The 21,795-nt window shown below is 46.9% G+C and overlaps 1 protein-coding gene across 1 annotated transcript in view; it reads left to right on the top strand.

The window, feature by feature from the left end:
* LOC106586904 (FHF complex subunit HOOK-interacting protein 1B) overlaps positions 1-21,795 on the top strand; it is a 108,467-nt gene that overhangs the window by 78,000 nt on the left and 8,672 nt on the right. The window contains exons 8-10 of the mRNA XM_082969246.1: positions 8,272-9,723; positions 14,134-14,312; positions 21,180-21,345. Coding sequence (XP_082825372.1) covers positions 8,272-9,723; positions 14,134-14,312; positions 21,180-21,345 — 1,797 coding nt within the window. The remainder of the gene's footprint in view (positions 1-8,271; positions 9,724-14,133; positions 14,313-21,179; positions 21,346-21,795) is intronic.

The following is a 21,795-nucleotide window of genomic DNA, read 5'->3' as shown; positions in this document are numbered from 1 at the left end:
CCTGCTAATTTTGTACATTTGCCCACTGACAAAGAAATGATCAGTCTATAATTTTAATAGTAGGTTTATTTGAACAGTGAGAGACAGAATAACAACAAAAAATTCAGAAAAACGCATGTCAAAAATGTCATAAATTGATTTGCATTTTAATGAGGGAAATAAGTATTTGACCCCCTCTCAATCAGAAAGATTTCTGGCTACCAGTTGTCTTTTTATACAGGTAAGAGCTGAGATTAGGAGCACACTCTTAAAGGCTCCTAATCGGGGCCATGTACCGTCAAATCTTGGGTGAGAACCTCCTTCCCTCAGCCAGGGCATTGAAAATGGGTCGTGGGTGGGTTTTCCAGCATGACAATGACCCAAAACACACAGCCAAGGCAACAAAGGAGTGGCTCAAGGAGAAGCACATTAAGGTCCTGGAGTGGCCTAGCCAGTCTCCAGACCTTAATCCCATAGAACATCTGTGGAGGGAGCTGAAGGTTCGAGTTGCCAAACGTCAGCCTCGAAACCTTAATGACTTGGAGAAGATCTGCAAAGAGGAGTGGGACAAAATCCCTCCTGAGATGTGTTCAAACCTGGTGGCCAACTACAAGAAACGTCTGACCTCTGATTGCCAACAAGGGTTTTGCCACCAAGTACTAAGTCATGTTTTGCAGAGGGGTCAAATACTTAATTCCCTCATTACAATGCAAATCATTTTATAACATTTTTGACATGTGTTTTTCTGGATTTCTTTGTTATTCTGTCTCTCACTGTTCAAATAAACCTACCATTAAAATTATAGACTGATCATTTCTTTGTAAGTGGGCAAACGTACAAAATCAGCAGGGGATCAAATACTTTTTTCCCCTCACTGTATAAGTACTGAACAGCTTGGTTCTGGTGACTTTTTAAAAGGATTACACTAAAATAAACCATCTAAAATGTATTTTTCCACCCCCAGAAATGAGCTCAATGAAGAATTGGTAAAATGATTATAGTTAAACAGAATGCAGTATAAGGTTGAGTGCTGCAGCCATCTAAAGAAACACAACAGAGACAAAAGGAGGGCGTTGGAAATCTCTTTCCAGGTTCTGACAAAAACCTAGTTCTGACATTAGTTTACAGCCTTGGTCAGAGCACTTCATTCTTCTGGCTTTTTGGAAAAAGATTTCCAACGCTCTCCTGTGATTGAGCTCCTTGATTGGGGGGGGGGGGGGGTTGATGGAGAGCCGCATGCCGCATGCGGCTAGATACTCCCCCTTGCAGTCTGTTCCTCAAGTCTGTTTTGACCTGCAATAACAGAGATAATAATAAGAAGAAGAAGAGAAAGGACAGTGACAAAGAGGATCTACTTTCACATTTTAAATGTTCTTACTCGTTTCATTGCAGAGAAGTCCCTTATCACAATTAACGGAAGACACCGGTATAGTCAGTGCGATTTGCTGTCAGCTGGCTTAGGCAGGGGAGGGGGTAGAGCTGTCCCCACTCATCAAACAGCTTTGTCATTGCTGGCGGCTGGTCCAAGCCCTGAAATACATGGGGAAAAAACCTAAAGATGTCTAACATTAAAGAAGAGTCAACAGAGTGGAACGTTCAACAGGGAAAAAGGGTTGGGCAACAACTGGTCTAAAATGGTCTCTTCAAAAGATTGTCACACTCATGCCAAACCTTGAATGCTCCAACTAGTGCATGTTGTAGCTCAGCAGCCTCTGGCGCTTGGACTACTGCCTGGAGAGGAGAGCCAAGTGAATAAATGTGATGCATAATCTCACCTTCACTTTTAAAGTACTGAAAGGCCCAGGGTCGCTGAAGCAGTTTTCAAGACTTATGTCTTGTTACGGCTTTTGGCAAAGTAACTATGGAGCTGCTGCAGGTGAAAGTGTCCATATAGTCAGCTGATGTATCTCTACAGGCCAGAGCAAGATGGCGGGCAGCACAAGACACAGACACCATCCAAGGGAAGGCATCCTTTAACTGTTTTGCCACACCACTATGTTGTCCTGTTTTGAAGAAAAATACAGACATACTGTAAAAAAAACCAACAACAAATGGTTCACTCGAAGACTTTGTGTTGTGTCCATACCAGTCATCACTGCAGTCCCATTAGTACCCAGTCCATACCAGTCATCACTGCAGTCCCATCAGTACCCAGTCCATACCAGTCATCACTGCAGCCCCATCAGTACCCAGTCCATACCAGTCATCACTGCAGCCCCATCAGTACCCAGTCCATACCAGTCATCACTGCAGTCCCATTAGTACCCAGTCCATACCAGTCATCACTGCAGCCCCATTAGTACCCAGTCCATACCAGTCATCACTGCAGCCCCATTAGTACCCAGTCCATACCAGTCATCACTGCAGTCCCATTAGTACCCAGTCCATACCAGTCATCACTGCAGTCCCATCAGTACCCAGTCCATACCAGTCATCACTGCAGTCCCATCAGTACCCAGTCCATACCAGTCATCACTGCAGCCCCATTAGTACCCAGTCCATACCAGTCATCACTGCAGCCCCATTAGTACCCAGTCCATACCAGTCATCACTGCAGCCCCATTAGTACCCAGTCCATACCAGTCATCACTGCAGTCCCATTAGTACCCAGTCCATACCAGTCATCACTGCAGTCCCATCAGTACCCAGTCCATACCAGTCATCACTGCAGTCCCATCAGTACCCAGTCCATACCAGTCATCACTGCAGCCCCATTAGTACCCAGTCCATACCAGTCATCACTGCAGCCCCATTAGTACCCAGTCCATACCAGTCATCACTGCAGCCCCATTAGTACCCAGTCCATACCAGTCATCACTGCAGTCCCATTAGTACCCAGTCCATACCAGTCATCACTGCAGTCCCATTAGTACCCAGTCCATACCAGTCATCACTGCAGTCCCATTAGTACCCAGTCCATACCAGTCATCACTGCAGTCCCATTAGTACCCAGTCCATACCAGTCATCACTGCAGTCCCATTAGTACCCAGTCCATACCAGTCATCACTGCAGTCCCATCAGTACCCAGTCCATACCAGTCATCACTGCAGTCCCATTAGTACCCAGTCCATACCAGTCATCACTGCAGTCCCATCAGTACCCAGTCCATACCAGTCATCACTGCAGCCCCATCAGTACCCAGTCCATACCAGTCATCAATGCAGCCCCATTAGTACCCAGTCCATACCAGTCATCACTGCAGTCCCATCAGTACCCAGTCCATACCAGTCATCACTGCAGCCCCATCAGTACCCAGTCCATACCAGTCATCAATGCAGCCCCATTAGTACCCAGTCCATACCAGTCATCACTGCAGCCCCATTAGTACCCAGTCCATACCAGTCATCACTGCAGTCCCATCAGTACCCAGTCCATACCAGTCATCACTGCAGCCCCATTAGTACCCAGTCCATACCAGTCATCACTGCAGCCCCATTAGTACCCAGTCCATACCAGTCATCACTGCAGCCCCATTAGTACCCAGTCCATACCAGTCATCACTGCAGTCCCATCAGTACCCAGTCCATACCAGTCATCACTGCAGCCCCATTAGTACCCAGTCCATACCAGTCATCACTGCAGTCCCATCAGTACCCAGTCCATACCAGTCATCACTGCAGCCCCATTAGTACCCAGTCCATACCAGTCATCACTGCAGCCCCATCAGTACCCAGTCCATACCAGTCATCACTGCAGCCCCATTAGTACCCAGTCCATACCAGTCATCACTGCAGTCCCATCAGTACCCAGTCCATACCAGTCATCACTGCAGCCCCATCAGTACCCAGTCCATACCAGTCATCACTGCAGCCCCATCAGTACCCAGTCCATACCAGTCATCACTGCAGCCCCATTAGTACCCAGTCCATACCAGTCATCACTGCAGTCCCATCAGTACCCAGTCCATACCAGTCATCACTGCAGTCCCATTAGTACCCAGTCCATACCAGTCATCACTGCAGCCCCATCAGTACCCAGTCCATACCAGTCATCACTGCAGTCCCATTAGTACCCAGTCCATACCAGTCATCACTGCAGCCCCATCAGTACCCAGTCCATACCAGTCATCACTGCAGCCCCATCAGTACCCAGTCCATACCAGTCATCACTGCAGCCCCATTAGTACCCAGTCCATACCAGTCATCACTGCAGCCCCATTAGTACCCAGTCCATACCAGTCATCACTGCAGCCCCATCAGTACCCAGTCCATACCAGTCATCACTGCAGCCCCATTAGTACCCAGTCCATACCAGTCATCACTGCAGCCCCATCAGTACCCAGTCCATACCAGTCATCACTGCAGCCCCATTAGTACCCAGTCCATACCAGTCATCACTGCAGCCCCATCAGTACCCAGTCCATACCAGTCATCACTGCAGCCCCATTAGTACCCAGTCCATACCAGTCATCACTGCAGCCCCATCAGTACCCAGTCCGTACCAGTCATCACTGCAGCCCCATCAGTACCCAGTCCGTACCAGTCATCACTGCAGCCCCATTAGTACCCAGTCCGTACCATCTCTGTTGGTATCGTTTTGATGTTTAGTACCCAGTCCGTACCATCTCTGTTGGTATCTTTTTGATGTTTAGTACCCAGTCCGTACCATCTCTCTGTTGGTATCTTTTTGATGTTTAGTACCCAGTCCGTACCATCTCTGTTGGTATCTTTTTGATGTTTAGTACCCAGTCCGTACCATCTCTGTTGGTATCTTTTTGATGTTTAGTACCCAGTCCGTACCATCTCTGTTGGTATCTTTTTGATGTTTAGTACCCAGTCCGTACCATCTCTCTGTTGGTATCTTTTTGATGTTTAGTACCCAGTCCGTACCATCTCTGTTGGTATCTTTTTGATGTTTAGTACCATCAGTACCAAGTCCGTACCATCTCTGTTGGTATCTTTTTGATGTTTAGTACCTAGTCCGTACCATCTCTCTGTTGGTATCTTTTTGATGTGCAGCACCTCCTTGATGGCGGCAACGATGGTGTCTGCCTTGCCACCAGGGACTGACACTAGGTCCAGGAACTGACACTAGGTCCAGGAACTGACACTAGGTCCAGGAACTGACACTAGGTCCAGGAACTGACACTAGGTCCAGGAACTGACACTAGGTCCAGGAACTGGTTGTAAAGGTGTCCCTTTTGGTCTATGTATCTGGAAAACATACAAAAATCCAAATGCAATTTCATTTTTATTCATGGATGCACTGTGACTATAGAATATCACTATTAAAAATAATTTTGTAACTCTGATTTAGTTACCACGTCTGTAGTTTCATCAGCCTCCAGGCCATTGGCTACAGATGTCCGGATGGCATGGAGGAGGATAGACTCCTCCACAACTTGAACCAGAATCTCTTCAACATTTCCTCCACTGTTATCTCTGATCTGTATCTAGTGTGTGGTCTCTTGTCAATCTTCAAGCAAACGAGAACAATGTGAAATAAAAGTCTGGTGACATTTTTAAATATCAAGTGAAGAAAATATAAGCAAATCCACAGAATTGTGGAGCCCTCATTCACCTTGAGCTTTTGTGAAATAGTTACAACCCAGTAAGGCCCAGTTAAAGTCCAGTAGTTCTGGGAAGTTTGATGGGCCTGTTCCTGCTTTGTTAGATGGTACAGACATTTAAGGCCTCGTGCTCAGGCACTGTGGTTGGCTCGAATACAACTATGACTGAGGAGCCTGTGAACAGCAACAGGCTGTTTATATTGTTATTGAGCCACGGTTAATGCACAATCTGACACATCTTTTACAGTGGAATAGACATTTTGAGAAATGGAATGATCCAATAGAACAGTCTTTACCTTTTTTTCGCCAGGATTGCATGAGCTCTCACACTTTCCATGTGTTGCCCTGTCCCTGGGTGCTGGTTAATATAGTCCGGCCCATGAATCTGGGCCCCTTATTTCAATAAAAGGGCTCTTTTGATACACCCCTCGTTGACGGAACAGGCAGCAGAACATTCCTAGACGGGATGTAGAGTGTAGTTTAGTGGAATTACTGGTGGCTGGGACAATACCTATTACAGATAGCAAGCATTACAACACCACACATAATGCTGTGGACTAGTACAGACTAAATATACACTAACGTTTGTAGCCCTTAGCCTAATTAAAGGAAATATATTATATAGCCAATGCTTCAGTCTGTACATTTTAAGCCACTTTGGGTCCTATCCGGTGGTGCGCACTTGGCCTACTCCTCTCTCCTCCTCCTCTCATCTCCTTTTATCTACTCCTCTTTCTTCTCCTTCTCTACTCTCCTCTCTCCTTTCCTCTGGTCCTCTCTCCTTTCCTCTGTTCCTCTCTGCTCTCCTCTCTCCTTTCCTCTGTTCCTCTCTGCTCTCCTCTCTCCTTTCCTCTGTTCCTCTCTGCTCTCCTCTCTCCTTTCCTCTGTTCCTCTCTGCTCTCCTCTCTCCTTTCCTCTGTTCCTCTCTGCTCTCCTCTCTCCTTTCCTCTGTTCCTCTCTCCTTTCCTCTGTTCCACTCTCCTTTCCTCTGTTCCTCTCTGCTCTCCTCTCTCCTTTCCTCTGTTCCTCTCTGCTCTCCTCTCTCCTTTCCTCTGTTCCTCTCTGCTCTCCTCTCTCCTTTCCTCTGTTCCTCTCTGCTCTCCTCTCTCCTTTCCTCTGTTCCTCTCTGCTCTCCTCTCTCCTTTCCTCTGTTCCTCTCTCCTTTCCTCTGTTCCACTCTCCTTTCCTCTGTTCCTCTCTGCTCTCCTCTCTCCTTTTCTCCTTCCATCTCTCCTCCATTCTGTCCCTCATGCATCCCTACCTCACTCCCAGGATTCTGCCTCATCTCAGTCTAGTAAAGTAAGCCATACACTTGTTATTCAAAACGATAGCTTAAGCTTTTAAAGAGTTCGCTAACTGAAGAAAGTATAATTTAATTCAGGCTGATTTGAGGTTAGCTAGCTAAGCTAACGTTACCTGACACTCTTGTCCCTGTTCCCTCTTTCTCTTTCCACTCTGTGGCTGGAAATATTTAAATAAACTCCTCTGGAAGAAAAAAAAAAAATCTAATGGAATACAGATACATGTAGCTATCTTTCTTGTACTTGATACTGTTCCAAACGAACTAGCTAATCTCTCCATCTCCCTCCCCAAATCTCTCCATCTCCCTCCCCAAATCTCTCCATCTCCCTCCCCAAATCTCTCCATCTCCCTCCCCAAATCTCTCCATCTCCCTCCCCAAATCTCTCCATCTCCCTCCCCAAATCTCTCCATCTCCCTCCCCAAATCTCTCCATCTCCCTCCCCAAATCTCTCCATCTCCCTCCCCAAAACTCTCCATCTCCCTCCCCAAATCTCTCCATCTCCCTCCCCAAATCTCTCCATCTCCCTCCCCAAATCTCTCCATCTCCCTCCTCAAATCTCTCCATCTCCCTCCCCAAATCTCTCCATCTCCCTCCTCAAATCTCTCCATCTCCCTCCTCAAATCTCTCCATCTCCCTCCTCAAATCTCTCCATCTCCCTCCTCAAATCTCTCCATCTCCCTCCCCAAATCTCTCCATCTCCCTCCTCAAATCTCTCCATCTCCCTCCTCAAATCTCTCCATCTCCCTCCTGACTCTGCCTCTGTCCCCGATCCCTCCTTTTCTTGATCTATTTACCAAGAAAAGCGAATGTGCTTTTACAGAACTTTTATTTAAACTATGTTTGGTAGAAATAGGATGTTTCTTTTGGTGTGGCGGCAATGATTCTGCCGTGGAGCAGCGCCGCGCTTAAATGAATGCAGAGGAAACGCTGCCATGGTGTTGTGTTAAGAGTTGGATGAAGTTGAACTAGAAGTGTTAAATTATAACCATGACTGACGTTCCTCCCTGTTATGTGCTCTTTGTCTCCGTCCGTCTGTCTCTGTCTGTCTGTCTTCCCTTGTCTGTCTTCCCCTGTCTGTCTGTCTGTCTTCCCCGTCTGTCTGTCTGTGCTTCCCCTGTCTGTCTGTCTGTCTGTCTGTCTGTCGTCCCCATCTGTCTGTCTGTCTTCCCTTGTCTGTCTTCCCCTGTCTGTCTGTCTGTCTTCCCCGTCTGTCTGTCTGTCTGTCTTCCCCTGTCTGTCTGTCTGTCTGTCTTCCCCTGTCTGTCTGTCTGTCTGTCTGTCTGTCTGTCTGTCTGTCTGTCTGTCTGTCTGTCTGTCTGTCTGTCTTCCCCTGTCTGTCTGTCTGTCTGTCTGTCTGTCTGTCTGTCTGTCTGTCTGTCTGTCTGTCTGTCTTCCCCACGTGTCTGTCTGTCTCCCCCCGTATGTCTGTCTGTGTCTCTCTCTATCCGTCTCTCTGTCTCTCCCTGTGTCTGTCTGTAGTACTGAACAGTCCCAGCTCAGAGTCTCCTGTACACTCCAAACCGAGCACTCCGTCCCGCCTGGCCCTCTTCATGCGCCAGCAGAGCACTGCACTGCCCTTCAACACCTCCCCCACTGAGACGGTCCCCTCGTCCCCCCGCGGGGGCCCTAGCACCCCCCTGTCGCCAGACAGCCCCATGCACCCCGTCCCAGAGGGGCTGGACTGGGAGTCGGGGTACCTGGAGTACCTCAGGGACGCCCGTAGGGGAGTAGAGCTGTGCTCCTGGGCCTGCCGGAACTGGTCAGCCCCCTACGACGGAGAGGACCCCTCACCCAACACGGCCCCTCTACCACCCCCGCCCCCCACATCCAACCCCTCCCTGACCATGTTCCCAGAGCACTTCTCCTTCCAGCAGGGAGGAGGTGGTGGTGGTAGTGGTGGCGGTAGTAACTCCCACGGCCAGCAGAGGGCAGCGGTGGTAGCAGCAGCCCGGTCAGAGTGGAGCCGTACAGAGAGGGACAGTGGAGAGTGGGACGTCACCATCGGTAAGAACAACTGTACTATCAGCCTCACGCCCCGCACCAAGAAACGCAGCCTGCAGAGAGAGGATGTCCCCCTCCCCAAACCTCTCCACCTCCCTCCTGACTCTACCTCTGCCTCCGTCCCTGACCCCTCTGCTGCTCCCCACCTCCCCTCCGGCCCCTCCATAGGCCCTCACCAGGCCATCTTCAATGGAACGTCGTCAGGGGGTCAGGAGGACGGGTGTCCAGACAGCCAGGATGGAGGGATGGAGGTTAAGAAGGTGAAGAGAGATTTGGGGGAGCAGCGGCAGCACCCAGCGGGGGTGGGGGACTCTAGTCAGAACGTTGCGGTAGGTGCCAGCCCTACCCCGGCCCCTGCCCAGTCCTGTGGGCCCCTACAGGTGTTGCACAGTGAAGGGAATAGATGTGTGACTGGGGAAAACTCCAGGTGTCTTCCATCACACATACAGAGTCACACCCAGGATCAACCTGCTCCGTGGACTCCAGCACCCTGTACCAACTCCTCCGACGTCAGCCTGACCCCTCAGGTCCCTGGATCGGTACCTCCAGAGGCAATGCTCTCTACCCAGTCAGAAGCAGTGGAGCGGCTGATCTCTGAGCTCCTGGATGGGGTTGGACCGGGGGAGGGAGGGCAGCAGGGGCCTGGAGACTCCAACGGCCAGGGCATCAGCATCGAGGCCTTTACCCAGGAACTCCGGGAGCTGGAGGAGAGGGTGAGGGAGAGGAGCAGGGGGGTCGGGCTTCTCAGACAGCTGGAGGAGACTACCAGAGAGCCCGACTCAGAGGAGGCGCTGCCCCCTTCGCCCCTGGATGCTGACCTGATTGGGACTGGGGCGGGGGCTGGAGTGGAGCCCAAGGGAGTGGGGTCAGCTGTGGGGCAGTTCAGCCCTGCCAGGCCTCTAGGACAGCCATCCTCTCAGCCCTACACAGGTGAGAAAGACCACACTACAGTGTCATGTCTATCACACTGTTGATATTGTCTTTTCTCAAGTTGTTTGTGGGGATGATGTCAGTTGCGAAATATTGATTTGGTGTTTGATGTTGGAGGATATTGATTGATGTTGGAGGATATTGATTGATGTTGGAGGATATTGATTGATGTTGGAGGATATTGATTGATGTTGGAGGATATTGATTGTTGGAGGATATTGATTGATGTTGGAGGATATTGATTGATGTTGGAGGATATTGATTGATGTTGGAGGATATTGATTTGATGTTGGAGGATATTGATTTGATGTTGGAGGATATTGATTTGATGTTGGAGGATATTGATTTGATGTTGGAGGATATTGATTGATGTTGGATGATATTGATTGATGTTGGAGGATATTGATTGATGTTGGAGGATATTGATTGATGTTGGAGGATATTGATTGATGTTGGAGGATATTGATTGATGTTGGAGGATATTGATTGATGTTGGAGGATATTGATTGATGTTGGAGGATATTGATTGATGTTGGAGGATATTGATTGATGTTGGAGGATATTGATTGATGTTGGAGGATATTGATTGATGTTGGAGGATATTGATTGATGTTGGAGGATATTGATTTGATGTTGGATGATATTGATTTGATGTTGGAGGATATTGATTGATGTTGGAGGATATTGATTGATGTTGGAGGATATTGATTGATGTTGGAGGATATTGATTGATGTTGGAGGATATTGATTGATGTTGGAGGATATTGATTGATGTTGGAGGATATTGATTGATGTTGGAGGATATTGATTGATGTTGGAGGATATTGATTGATGTTGGAGGATATTGATTGATGTTGGAGGATATTGATTGATGTTGGAGGATATTGATTGATGTTGGAGGATATTGATTGATGTTGGAGGATATTGATTGATGTTGGAGGATATTGATTTGATGTTGGAGGATATTGATTTGATGTTGGAGGATATTGATTTGATGTTGGAGGATATTGATTTGATGTTGGAGGATATTGATTTGATGTTGGAGGATATTGATTGATGTTGGAGGATATTGATTGATGTTGGAGGATATTGATTGATGTTGGAGGATATTGATTGATGTTGGAGGATATTGATTGATGTTGGAGGATATTGATTTGATGTTGGAGGATATTGATTTGATGTTGGAGGATATTGATTTGATGTTGGAGGATATTGATTGATGTTGGAGGATATTGATTGATGTTGGAGGATATTGATTGATGTTGGAGGATATTGATTGATGTTGGAGGATATTGATTGATGTTGGAGGATATTGATTGATGTTGGAGGATATTGATTGATGTTGGAGGATATTGATTGATGTTGGAGGATATTGATTGATGTTGGAGGATATTGATTTGATGTTGGAGGATATTGATTTGATGTTGGAGGATATTGATTTGATGTTGGAGGATATTGATTGATGTTGGAGGATATTGATTGATGTTGGAGGATATTGATTGATGTTGGAGGATATTGATTGATGTTGGAGGATATTGATTGATGTTGGAGGATATTGATTGATGTTGGAGGATATTGATTGATGTTGGAGGATATTGATTGATGTTGGAGGATATTGATTGATGTTGGAGGATATTGATTGATGTTGGAGGATATTGATTGATGTTGGAGGATATTGATTTGATGTTGGAGGATATTGATTGATGTTGGAGGATATTGATTGATGTTGGAGGATATTGATTTGATGTTGGAGGATATTGATTGATGTTGGAGGATATTGATTGATGTTGGAGGATATTGATTGATGTTGGAGGATATTGATTGATGTTGGAGGATATTGATGTTGGAGGATATTGATTTGATGTTGGAGGATATTGATTGATGTTGGAGGATATTGATTGATGTTGGAGGATATTGATTGATGTTGGAGGATATTGATTGATGTTGGAGGATATTGATTGATGTTGGAGGATATTGATTGATGTTGGAGGATATTGATTGATGTTGGAGGATATTGATTGATGTGGGAGGATATTGATTGATGTTGGAGGATATTGATTGATGTTGGAGGATATTGATTGATGTTGGAGGATATTGATTGATGTTGGAGGATATTGATTGATGTTGGAGGATATTGATTGATGTTGGAGGATATTGATTGATGTTGGAGGATATTGATTGATGTTGGAGGATATTGATTTGATGTTGGAGGATATTGATTGATGTTGGAGGATATTGATTGATGTTGGAGGATATTGATTGATGTTGGAGGATATTGATTGATGTTGGAGGATATTGATTTGATGTTGGAGGATATTGATTTGATGTTGGAGGATATTGATTTGATGTTGGAGGATATTGATTGATGTTGGAGGATATTGATTGATGTTGGAGGATATTGATTGATGTTGGAGGATATTGATTTGATGTTGGAGGATATTGATTTGATGTTGGAGGATATTGATTTGATGTTGGAGGATATTGATTGATGTTGGAGGATATTGATTGATGTTGGATGATTCTCAATTGTTTTGACTTTTAATGTTGGTTTTATATATATTTTTTGAAATGTTGGACTGTTTGGTGTGACTAAATGAATACTGATAGTTTGGTGTGACACAGTAAATTAATACTGACTGTTTTACAGTGCCTTTGGAAAGTATTCAGACCCCTAGACTTTTTCCAGATTTTGTTACGTTACAGCCTTATTCTAAAATGGATTCAATTGTTTTTTTCCCCTCATCAATCTAAACACAATACCCCATAATGACAAAGAAAAAACAGGTTTTTAGACATTTTTGCAAATGTATATATAAAATTAAAATCTGAAATATCACATTTACGTAAGTATTCAGACCCTTTACTCAGTACTTAGTTGAAACACCTTTGGCAGCGATTACAGCCTCAAGTCTTCTTGGGTATGACGCTACAAGCTTGGCACGCCTGTATTTGGGGAGTTTCTCCCATTCTTCTCTGCAGGTCCTCTCAAGCTCTGTCAGGTTGAATGGGGCGTGTTGCTGCACAGCTATTTTCAGGTCTCTCTCGAGATGTTCGATTGGATTTAAATCCGGGCTCTGGCTGGGCCACTCAAGGACATTCAGAGACTTGTCCCAAAGCCACTCCTGCATTGTCTTGGCTGTGTGCTTAGGGTCGTTGTCCTGTTGGAAGGTGAACCTTCAACCCAGTCCTGAGGTCCTCAGCGCTCTGGAGCAGGTTTTCATCAAGGATCTCTCTCTACTTTTCTCCGTTCATTTTTCCCTTTATCCTGACTAGTCTCCCAGTCCCTGCCGCTGATGCTGCTACCACCATGCTTCACCGTAGGGATGGTGCCAGGTTTCCTCCAGACGTGACGCTTGGCATTCAGGCCAAAGAGTTCAATCTTGGTTTCATCAGACCAGAGAATCTTGTTTCTCATGGTCTGAGAGTCCTTTAGGTGCCTTTTGGCAAACTGCAAGTGGACGTGTCGTGCCTTTTACTGAGGAGTGGCTTCCATCTGACCACTCTACCATAAAGGCCTGATTGGTGGAGTGCTGCAGAGATGGTTTTCCTTTTGGAAGGTTCTCCCATCTCCACAGAGGAACTCTGGAGCACTGTCAGAGTGACCATCAGGTTCTTGGTCACCTCCCTGACCAAGGCCCTTCTCCCCCGATTGCTCAGTTTGGCCGGCAGCCAGCCCTAGGTCGAGTCTTGGTGGTTCCAAACTTTTTCCATTTAAGAATGATGGAGGCCACTGTGTTCTTAGGCACCTTCAATGCTGCAGAAATGATTTGGTACCCTTACCCAGATCTGTACCTTGACACAATCCTTTCTCAGAGCACTACGGACAATTCCTTTGCCCTCATGTCTTGGTTTTTGCTTTGACATGCACTGTCAACTGTGGGACCTTACATAGACAGGTTTGTGCCTTTCCAAATCATGTCCAATCAATTGAATTTACCACAGGTGGACTCCAATCAAGTTGTAGAAACATCTCAAGGATGATCAATTAAAACAGGATGCACGTGAGCTAAAGTTCGAGTCTCATAGCTAAGGGCCTGAAAACTTAGATATATATATATATATATATATATATATATATATATATATATATTTGCAAATAATTCTAAAAACTTGTTTTCAAATTGTCATTATGTGGTATTGTGTGTAGATTAATGAGGACATTATTTTAATTTTTTTTAACATTTAGAATAAGGCTGTAATGAAATATTGAAAAGGGGGAAAGGGTCTGAATACTTTCCGAATGCGCTGTATATTTGATGTTTGTGTGGCACAGTAAATTAATACTGACTGTTGCTTCCTTTTGATATTAAGTGTTGCCTGTTTTTTTTTTTCATGTTGGATCTAGCCTTCCGTTAGTGTGCCGGTGCACCCTCTCCCATCCATTCTCACGTTCTCTCCCTCTCCCGTCAGGTCCGTTTATGATGGTTCTGTTTGCCAAGCTGGAGAACATGCTCCAGAACTCTTTGTATGTGAACATCTTGCTGACAGGGATCCTGTGCCAGCTAGCCTGCTACCCTCAGCCCCTGCTCCGATCCTTCCTCCTCAACACCAACATGGTATTCCAGCCCAGCGTCAAGTCTCTCATACAGGTAGGAAGACATCGCTGTGTTCCTGGTCTGGTAGAAAGTCTCTCTCATACAGGTAGGAAGACATCGCTGTGTTCCTGGTGTGGTAGAAAGACATCGCTGTGTTCCTGGTCTGGTAGAAAGTCTCTCATACAGGTAGGATGACATCGCTGTGTTCCTGGTCTGGTAGAAAGTCTCTCATACAGGTAGGATGACATCGCTGTGTTCCTGGTCTGGTAGAAAGTCTCTCTCATACAGGTAGGAAGACATCGCTGTGTTCCTGGTCTGGTAGAAAGTCTCTCTCATACAGGTAGGAAGACATCGCTGTGTTCCTGGTCTGGTAGAAAGTCTCTCTCATACAGGTAGGAAGACATCGCTGTGTTCCTGGTCTGGTAGAAAGTCTCTCTCATACAGGTAGGAAGACATCGCTGTGTTCCTGGTCTGGTAGAAAGTCTCTCATACAGGTAGGAAGACATCGCTGTGTTCCTGGTCTGGTAGAAAGTCTCTCTCATACAGGTAGGAAGACATCGCTGTGTTCCTGTTCTGGTAGAAAGTCTCTCATACAGGTAGGAAGACATCGCTGTGTTCCTGGTCTGGTAGAAAGTCTCTCGTACAGGTAGGAAGACATCGCTGTGTTCCTGGTGTGGTAGAAAGTCTCTCGTACAGGTAGGAAGACATCGCTGTGTTCCTGGTCTGGTAGAAAGTCTCTCGTACAGGTAGGATGACATCGCTGTGTTCCTGGTCTGGTAGAAAGTCTCTCTCATACAGGTAGGATGACATCGCTGTGTTCCTGGTCTGGTAGAAAGTCTCTCTCATACAGGTAGGAAGACATCGCTGTGTTCCTGGTCTGGTAGAAAGTCTCTCTCATACAGGTAGGAAGACATCGCTGTGTTCCTGGTCTGGTAGAAAGTCTCTCATACAGGTAGGAAGACATCGCTGTGTTCCTGGTCTGGTAGAAAGTCTCTCTCATACAGGTAGGAAGACATCGCTGTGTTCCTGGTCTGGTAGAAAGTCTCTCTCATACAGGTAGGATGACATCGCTGTGTTCCTGGTCTGGTAGAAAGTCTCTCTCATACAGGTAGGAAGACATCGCTGTGTTCCTGGTCTGGTAGAAAGTCTCTCGTACAGGTAGGAAGACATCGCTGTGTTCCTGGTCTGGTAGAAAGTCTCTCATACAGGTAGGAAGACATCGCTGTGTTCCTGGTCTGGTAGAAAGTCTCTCTCGTACAGGTAGGAAGACATCGCTGTGTTCCTGGTCTGGTAGAAAGTCTCTCGTACAGGTAGGATGACATCGCTGTGTTCCTGGTCTGGTAGAAAGTCTCTCTCATACAGGTAGGAAGACATCGCTGTGTTCCTGGTCTGGTAGAAAGTCTCTCATACAGGTAGGACGACATCGCTGTGTTCCTGGTCTGGTAGAAAGTCTCTCTCGTACAGGTAGGAAGACATCGCTGTGTTCCTGGTCTGGTAGAAAGTCTCTCTCGTACAGGTAGGAAGACATCGCTGTGTTCCTGGTCTGGTAGAAAGTCTCTCATACAGGTAGGAAGACATCGCTGTGTTCCTGGTCTGGTAGAAAGTCTCTCTCATACAGGTAGGAAGACATCGCTGTGTTCCTGGTGTGGTAGAAAGACATCGCTGTGTTCCTGGTCTGGTAGAAAGTCTCTCGTACAGGTAGGATGACATCGCTGTGTTCCTGGTCTGGTAGAAAGTCTCTCTCATACAGGTAGGAAGACATCGCTGTGTTCCTGGTCTGGTAGAAAGTCTCTCATACAGGTAGGAAGACATCGCTGTGTTCCTGGTCTGGTAGAAAGTCTCTCTCATACAGGTAGGAAGACATCGCTGTGTTCCTGGTCTGGTAGAAAGTCTCTCATACAGGTAGGAAGACATCGCTGTGTTCCTGGTCTGGTAGAAAGTCTCTCTCATACAGGTAGGAAGACATCGCTGTGTTCCTGTTCTGGTAGAAAGTCTCTCATACAGGTAGGAAGACATCGCTGTGTTCCTGGTCTGGTAGAAAGTCTCTCGTACAGGTAGGAAGACATCGCTGTGTTCCTGGTGTGGTAGAAAGTCTCTCGTACAGGTAGGAAGACATCGCTGTGTTCCTGGTCTGGTAGAAAGTCTCTCGTACAGGTAGGATGACATCGCTGTGTTCCTGGTCTGGTAGAAAGTCTCTCGTACAGGTAGGAAGACATCGCTGTGTTCCTGGTCTGGTAGAAAGTCTCTCGTACAGGTAGGATGACATCGCTGTGTTCCTGGTCTGGTAGAAAGTCTCTCTCATACAGGTAGGATGACATCGCTGTGTTCCTGGTCTGGTAGAAAGTCTCTCTCATACAGGTAGGAAGACATCGCTGTGTTCCTGGTCTGGTAGAAAGTCTCTCTCATACAGGTAGGAAGACATCGCTGTGTTCCTGGTCTGGTAGAAAGTCTCTCATACAGGTAGGAAGACATCGCTGTGTTCCTGGTCTGGTAGAAAGTCTCTCTCATACAGGTAGGAAGACATCGCTGTGTTCCTGGTCTGGTAGAAAGTCTCTCTCATACAGGTAGGATGACATCGCTGTGTTCCTGGTCTGGTAGAAAGTCTCTCTCATACAGGTAGGAAGACATCGCTGTGTTCCTGGTCTGGTAGAAAGTCTCTTGTACAGGTAGGAAGACATCGCTGTGTTCCTGGTCTGGTAGAAAGTCTCTCATACAGGTAGGAAGACATCGCTGTGTTCCTGGTCTGGTAGAAAGTCTCTCTCGTACAGGTAGGAAGACATCGCTGTGTTCCTGGTCTGGTAGAAAGTCTCTCGTACAGGTAGGATGACATCGCTGTGTTCCTGGTCTGGTAGAAAGTCTCTCTCATACAGGTAGGAAGACATCGCTGTGTTCCTGGTCTGGTAGAAAGTCTCTCATACAGGTAGGACGACATCGCTGTGTTCCTGGTCTGGTAGAAAGTCTCTCTCGTACAGGTAGGAAGACATCGCTGTGTTCCTGGTCTGGTAGAAAGTCTCTCTCGTACAGGTAGGAAGACATCGCTGTGTTCCTGGTCTGGTAGAAAGTCTCTCATACAGGTAGGAAGACATCGCTGTGTTCCTGGTCTGGTAGAAAGTCTCTCTCATACAGGTAGGAAGACATCGCTGTGTTCCTGGTGTGGTAGAAAGACATCGCTGTGTTCCTGGTCTGGTAGAAAGTCTCTCGTACAGGTAGGATGACATCGCTGTGTTCCTGGTCTGGTAGAAAGTCTCTCTCATACAGGTAGGAAGACATCGCTGTGTTCCTGGTCTGGTAGAAAGTCTCTCTCATACAGGTAGGAAGACATCGCTGTGTTCCTGGTGTGGTAGAAAGACATCGCTGTGTTCCTGGTCTGGTAGAAAGTCTCTCGTACAGGTAGGATGACATCGCTGTGTTCCTGGTCTGGTAGAAAGTCTCTCTCATACAGGTAGGATGACATCGCTGTGTTCCTGGTCTGGTAGAAAGTCTCTCATACAGGTAGGAAGACATCGCTGTGTTCCTGGTCTGGTAGAAAGTCTCTCTCATACGGGTAGGAAGACATCGCTGTGTTCCTGGTCTGGTAGAAAGTCTCTCTCATACGGGTAGGAAGACATCGCTGTGTTCCTGGTCTGGTAGAAAGTCTCTCTCATACAGGTAGGAAGACATCGCTGTGTTCCTGGTCTGGTAGAAAGTCTCTCGTACAGGTAGGAAGACATCGCTGTGTTCCTGGTCTGGTAGAAAGTCTCTCGTACAGGTAGGATGACATCGCTGTGTTCCTGGTCTGGTAGAAAGTCTCTCATACAGGTAGGAAGACATCGCTGTGTTCCTGGTCTGGTAGAAAGTCTCTCTCATACAGGTAGGAAGACATCGCTGTGTTCCTGGTGTGGTAGAAAGTCTCTCTCATACGGGTAGGAAGACATCGCTGTGTTCCTGGTCTGGTAGAAAGTCTCTCTCATACAGGTAGGATGACATCGCTGTGTTCCTGGTGTGGTAGGAAGTCTCTCATACAGGTAGGAAGACATCGCTGTGTTCCTGGTCTGGTAGAAAGTCTCTCATACAGGTAGGATGACATCACTGTATTTCCAGGCAGATGTAGGGGTTTGTGTGATGTTTACTAAGTAGCTGTCATCTTGTAAACGACCATATTCTGCCACAAGGGTCAGTTGCCCATCTCTCCTAATCTCTTGCCCTAACATCACCTGGCTGTCCTCTGCTGTCCTCCATCACTCTTCTTCGCTCTGTTCCCTTCAACTGCTGACCACTTTCTCCTCTGACCTCTGCTGCTCTCTCAATGGACTGTTTATACAGTGCATTCGGAAAGTATTCAGACCCCTTGACTTTTTCCAGATTTTGTTACATTACAGCCTTATTGTAAAATGGATTAAATTGTTTTTTTTCCCCTCATCAATCTAAACACAATACCCCATAATGACAAAGAAAAAACAGGTTTTTAGACATGTTTGCAAATGTGTATATATAAAATTAAAATCAGAAATATTACATTTACATAAGTTTTCAGACCCTTTACTCTGTACTTTGTTGAAACACCTTTGGCAGTGATTACAGCCTCAAGTCTTCTTGGGTATGACGCTACAAGCTTGACAGACCTGTATTTGGGGAGTTTCTCCCATTCTTCTCTGCAGATCCTCTCAAGCTCTGTCAGGTTGGACGACGCTATTTTCAGGTCTCTCCAGAGATGTTCGATTGGGTTCAAATCTTAGTTTCATCAGACCAGAGAATCTTGTTTCTCATGCTCTGAGAGTCCTTTAGGTGCCTTTTGGCAAACTCAAAGCTATCATGTACCTTTTACTGAGGAGTGGCGTCCGTCTGGCCACTTTAGCATAAAGGCCTGATTGGTAGAGTGCTGCAGAGATGGTTGTCCTTCTCGAAGGTTCTCCCATCTCCACAGAGGATCTCTAGAAGTCTGTCAGAGTGACCATCAGGTTCTTGGTCACCTCCTTGACCAAGGCCCTTCTCCCCCGATTGCTCAGTTTGGCCGGCAGCCAGCCCTAGGTCGAGTCTTGGTGGTTCCAAACTTCTTCCATTTAAGAATGATGGAGTCCACTGTGTTCTTGGGGACCTTCAATGCTGCAGAATTTGTTTGGTACCGTTCCCCAGATCTGTGCCTCGTCACAATCCTGGCTTGGTTTTTACTCTGACATGCACTGTCAACTGTGGGACCTTATATAGACAGGTATGTGCCTTTCCAAATCATGTCCAATCAATTGAATTGACGACAGGTGGACTTCAATCAAGTTGTAGAAACGTCTCAAGAATGATCAATGGAAACAGGATGCACCTGAGATCAATTTACAGTCTCATAGCAAAAGGTCTGAATACTTATGTAAATAAGGTATTTCTATTTATTCTTTTTTATACATTTACAAAACCTTTTTTCGCTTTGTCATTATGGGGTATTGTGTGTAGATTGATGAGGAAAACATTTAGTTTAATCCATTTTTGAATAAGGCTGTAACATAACAAAATGTGGAAAAAGTCAAAAGGTCTGAATACTTTCCGAATGCACTGATGTCAGAATAGCTTGAATGTCAGAATAGCTTGAAGCCATACGGCTGTATGTTTTTTGTAATGATCAGATTACTTACCATCTCCCTGTCTCCTCATTCCCCTTCCTCTTCTCTTCCCCCTCTCTCCCCTGCATTCTCTCTCTCCTCTCTCTTCTCTCTCCCCTGTCTTTTCTCTCTCTCTCCCCTGTCTTCTCTCTCTCTCCCCTGTCTTTTCTCTCTCTCCTCTCTCTTCTCTCTCCCCTGTCTTTTCTCTCTCCCCCTGTCTTCTCTCTCTCCCCTCTCTTCCCCCTCTATCCCCTGCATTCTCTCTCCTCTCTCTTCTCTCTCGCCTGTCTTTTCTCTCTCTCTCTCCCCTGTCTTCTCTCTCTCTCCCCTGTCTTTTCTCTCTCTCTCCCCTGTCTTTTCTCTCTCTCCCCCCTGTCTTCTCTCTCTCCCCTGTCTTCTCTCTCTCTCCCCTGTCTTCTCTCTCTCTCCCCTGTCTTCTCTCTCTCTCCCCTGTCTTCTCTCTCTCTCCCCTGTCTTTTCTCTCTCTCTCCCCTGTCTTTTCTCTCTCTCTCCCCTGTCTTTTCTCTCTCTCTCCCCTGTCTTCTCTCTCTCTCTCCCCTGTCTTTTCTCTCTCTCTCCCCTGTCTTTTCTCTCTCTCTCCCCTGTCTTTTCTCTCTCTCTCCCCTGTCTTCTCTCTCTCTCCCCTGTCTTTTCTCTCTCTCTCCCCTGTCTTCTCTCTCTCTCCCCTGTCTTTTCTCTCTCTCTCCCCTGTCTTTTCTCTCTCACTCCCCTGTCTTTTCTCTCTCACTCCCCTGTCTTTTCTCTCTCTCTCCCCCCTGTCTTTTCTCTCTCTCTCCCCCCTGTCTTTTCTCTCTCTCTCCCCCCTGTCTTTTCTCTCTCTCTCCCCCCTGTCTTTTCTCTCTCTCTCCCCCCTGTCTTTTCTCTCTCTCTCCCCCCTGCCTTTTCTCTCTCTCTCCCCCCTGCCTTTTCTCTCTCTCTCTCCCCTGCCTTTTCTCTCTCTCTCTCCCCTGCCTTTTCTCTCTCTCTCTCCCCTGCCTTTTCTCTCTCTCTCTCCCCTGCCTTTTCTCTCTCTCTCTCCCCTGCCTTTTCTCTCTCTCTCTCCCCTGCCTTTTCTCTCTCTCTCTCCCCTGCCTTTTCTCTCTCTCTCTCCCCTGCCTTCTCTCTCTTCTCTCTCTCCCCTGCCTTCTCTCTCTCCCCTGCCTTCTCTCTCTCCCCTGCCCTCTCTCTTCCCTCTCTGCCCTCCCTCCTCTCTTCTCTCTCTCTCTCCCCTGCCTTCTCTCTTCTCTCTCCCCCCTGCCTTCTCTCTCTCCTTCCTCCTCTCTCTTCTCTCTCTCCCCTGCCTCCTCGCTTCCCACTCTCTCTCCCCCGTCTCCCTCTCTCTCCCCTGCCTCAGGTTCTGGGCTCAGTAAAGAACCGCATTGAGGTGTTTGCAGCGTCCCATGAGGACTTCCCTGCCATGCTGAGGAAAGCCCAGCGCTACCTGGTTGCCAGGGGCAAGGTGGACTGGGCCGACTCTTCCCCCATGGGGGTACCCACCCTGCGACGCTCTGATTCCCTGGGTGAGAGACACACACACACACACACACACACACAGCGTGTAGTAGCCCATTGGAAAGCTCGAGAGAATGAATAATGCAGAGGCTGTGTTGTAGTTGATTTGTGGGAATTGTGCCATCTGTTCACAGGGTTACTGGGTTGAATGGAATTGGCTAGGCAGCAGCAGGGAGGGTGTCTGGATGGTTCTGGTTTGGCTGCTACTGTCTGGACAGTTCTGGTTTGGCTGCTACTGTCTGGACAGTTCTGGTTTGGCTGCTACTGTCTGGACAGTTCTGGTTTGGCTGCTACTGTCTTTATAGTTCTGGTTTGGCTGCTACTGTCTGGATAGTTCTTGTTTGGCTGCTACTGTCTGGACAGTTCTGGTTTGGCTGCTACTGTCTGGATAGTTCTGGTTTGGCTGCTACTGTCTTTATAGTTCTGGTTTGGCTGCTACTGTCTTTATAGTTCTGGTT

Source organism: Salmo salar, chromosome 25, assembly GCF_965601325.2.
Source record: "Salmo salar chromosome 25, fSalSal1, whole genome shotgun sequence".
Taxonomy (NCBI): Eukaryota; Metazoa; Chordata; class Actinopteri; order Salmoniformes; family Salmonidae; genus Salmo; species Salmo salar.
The sequence above is the reverse complement of the archived record's forward strand: the minus strand, read 5'-3'. Positions and strand labels throughout refer to the sequence as shown.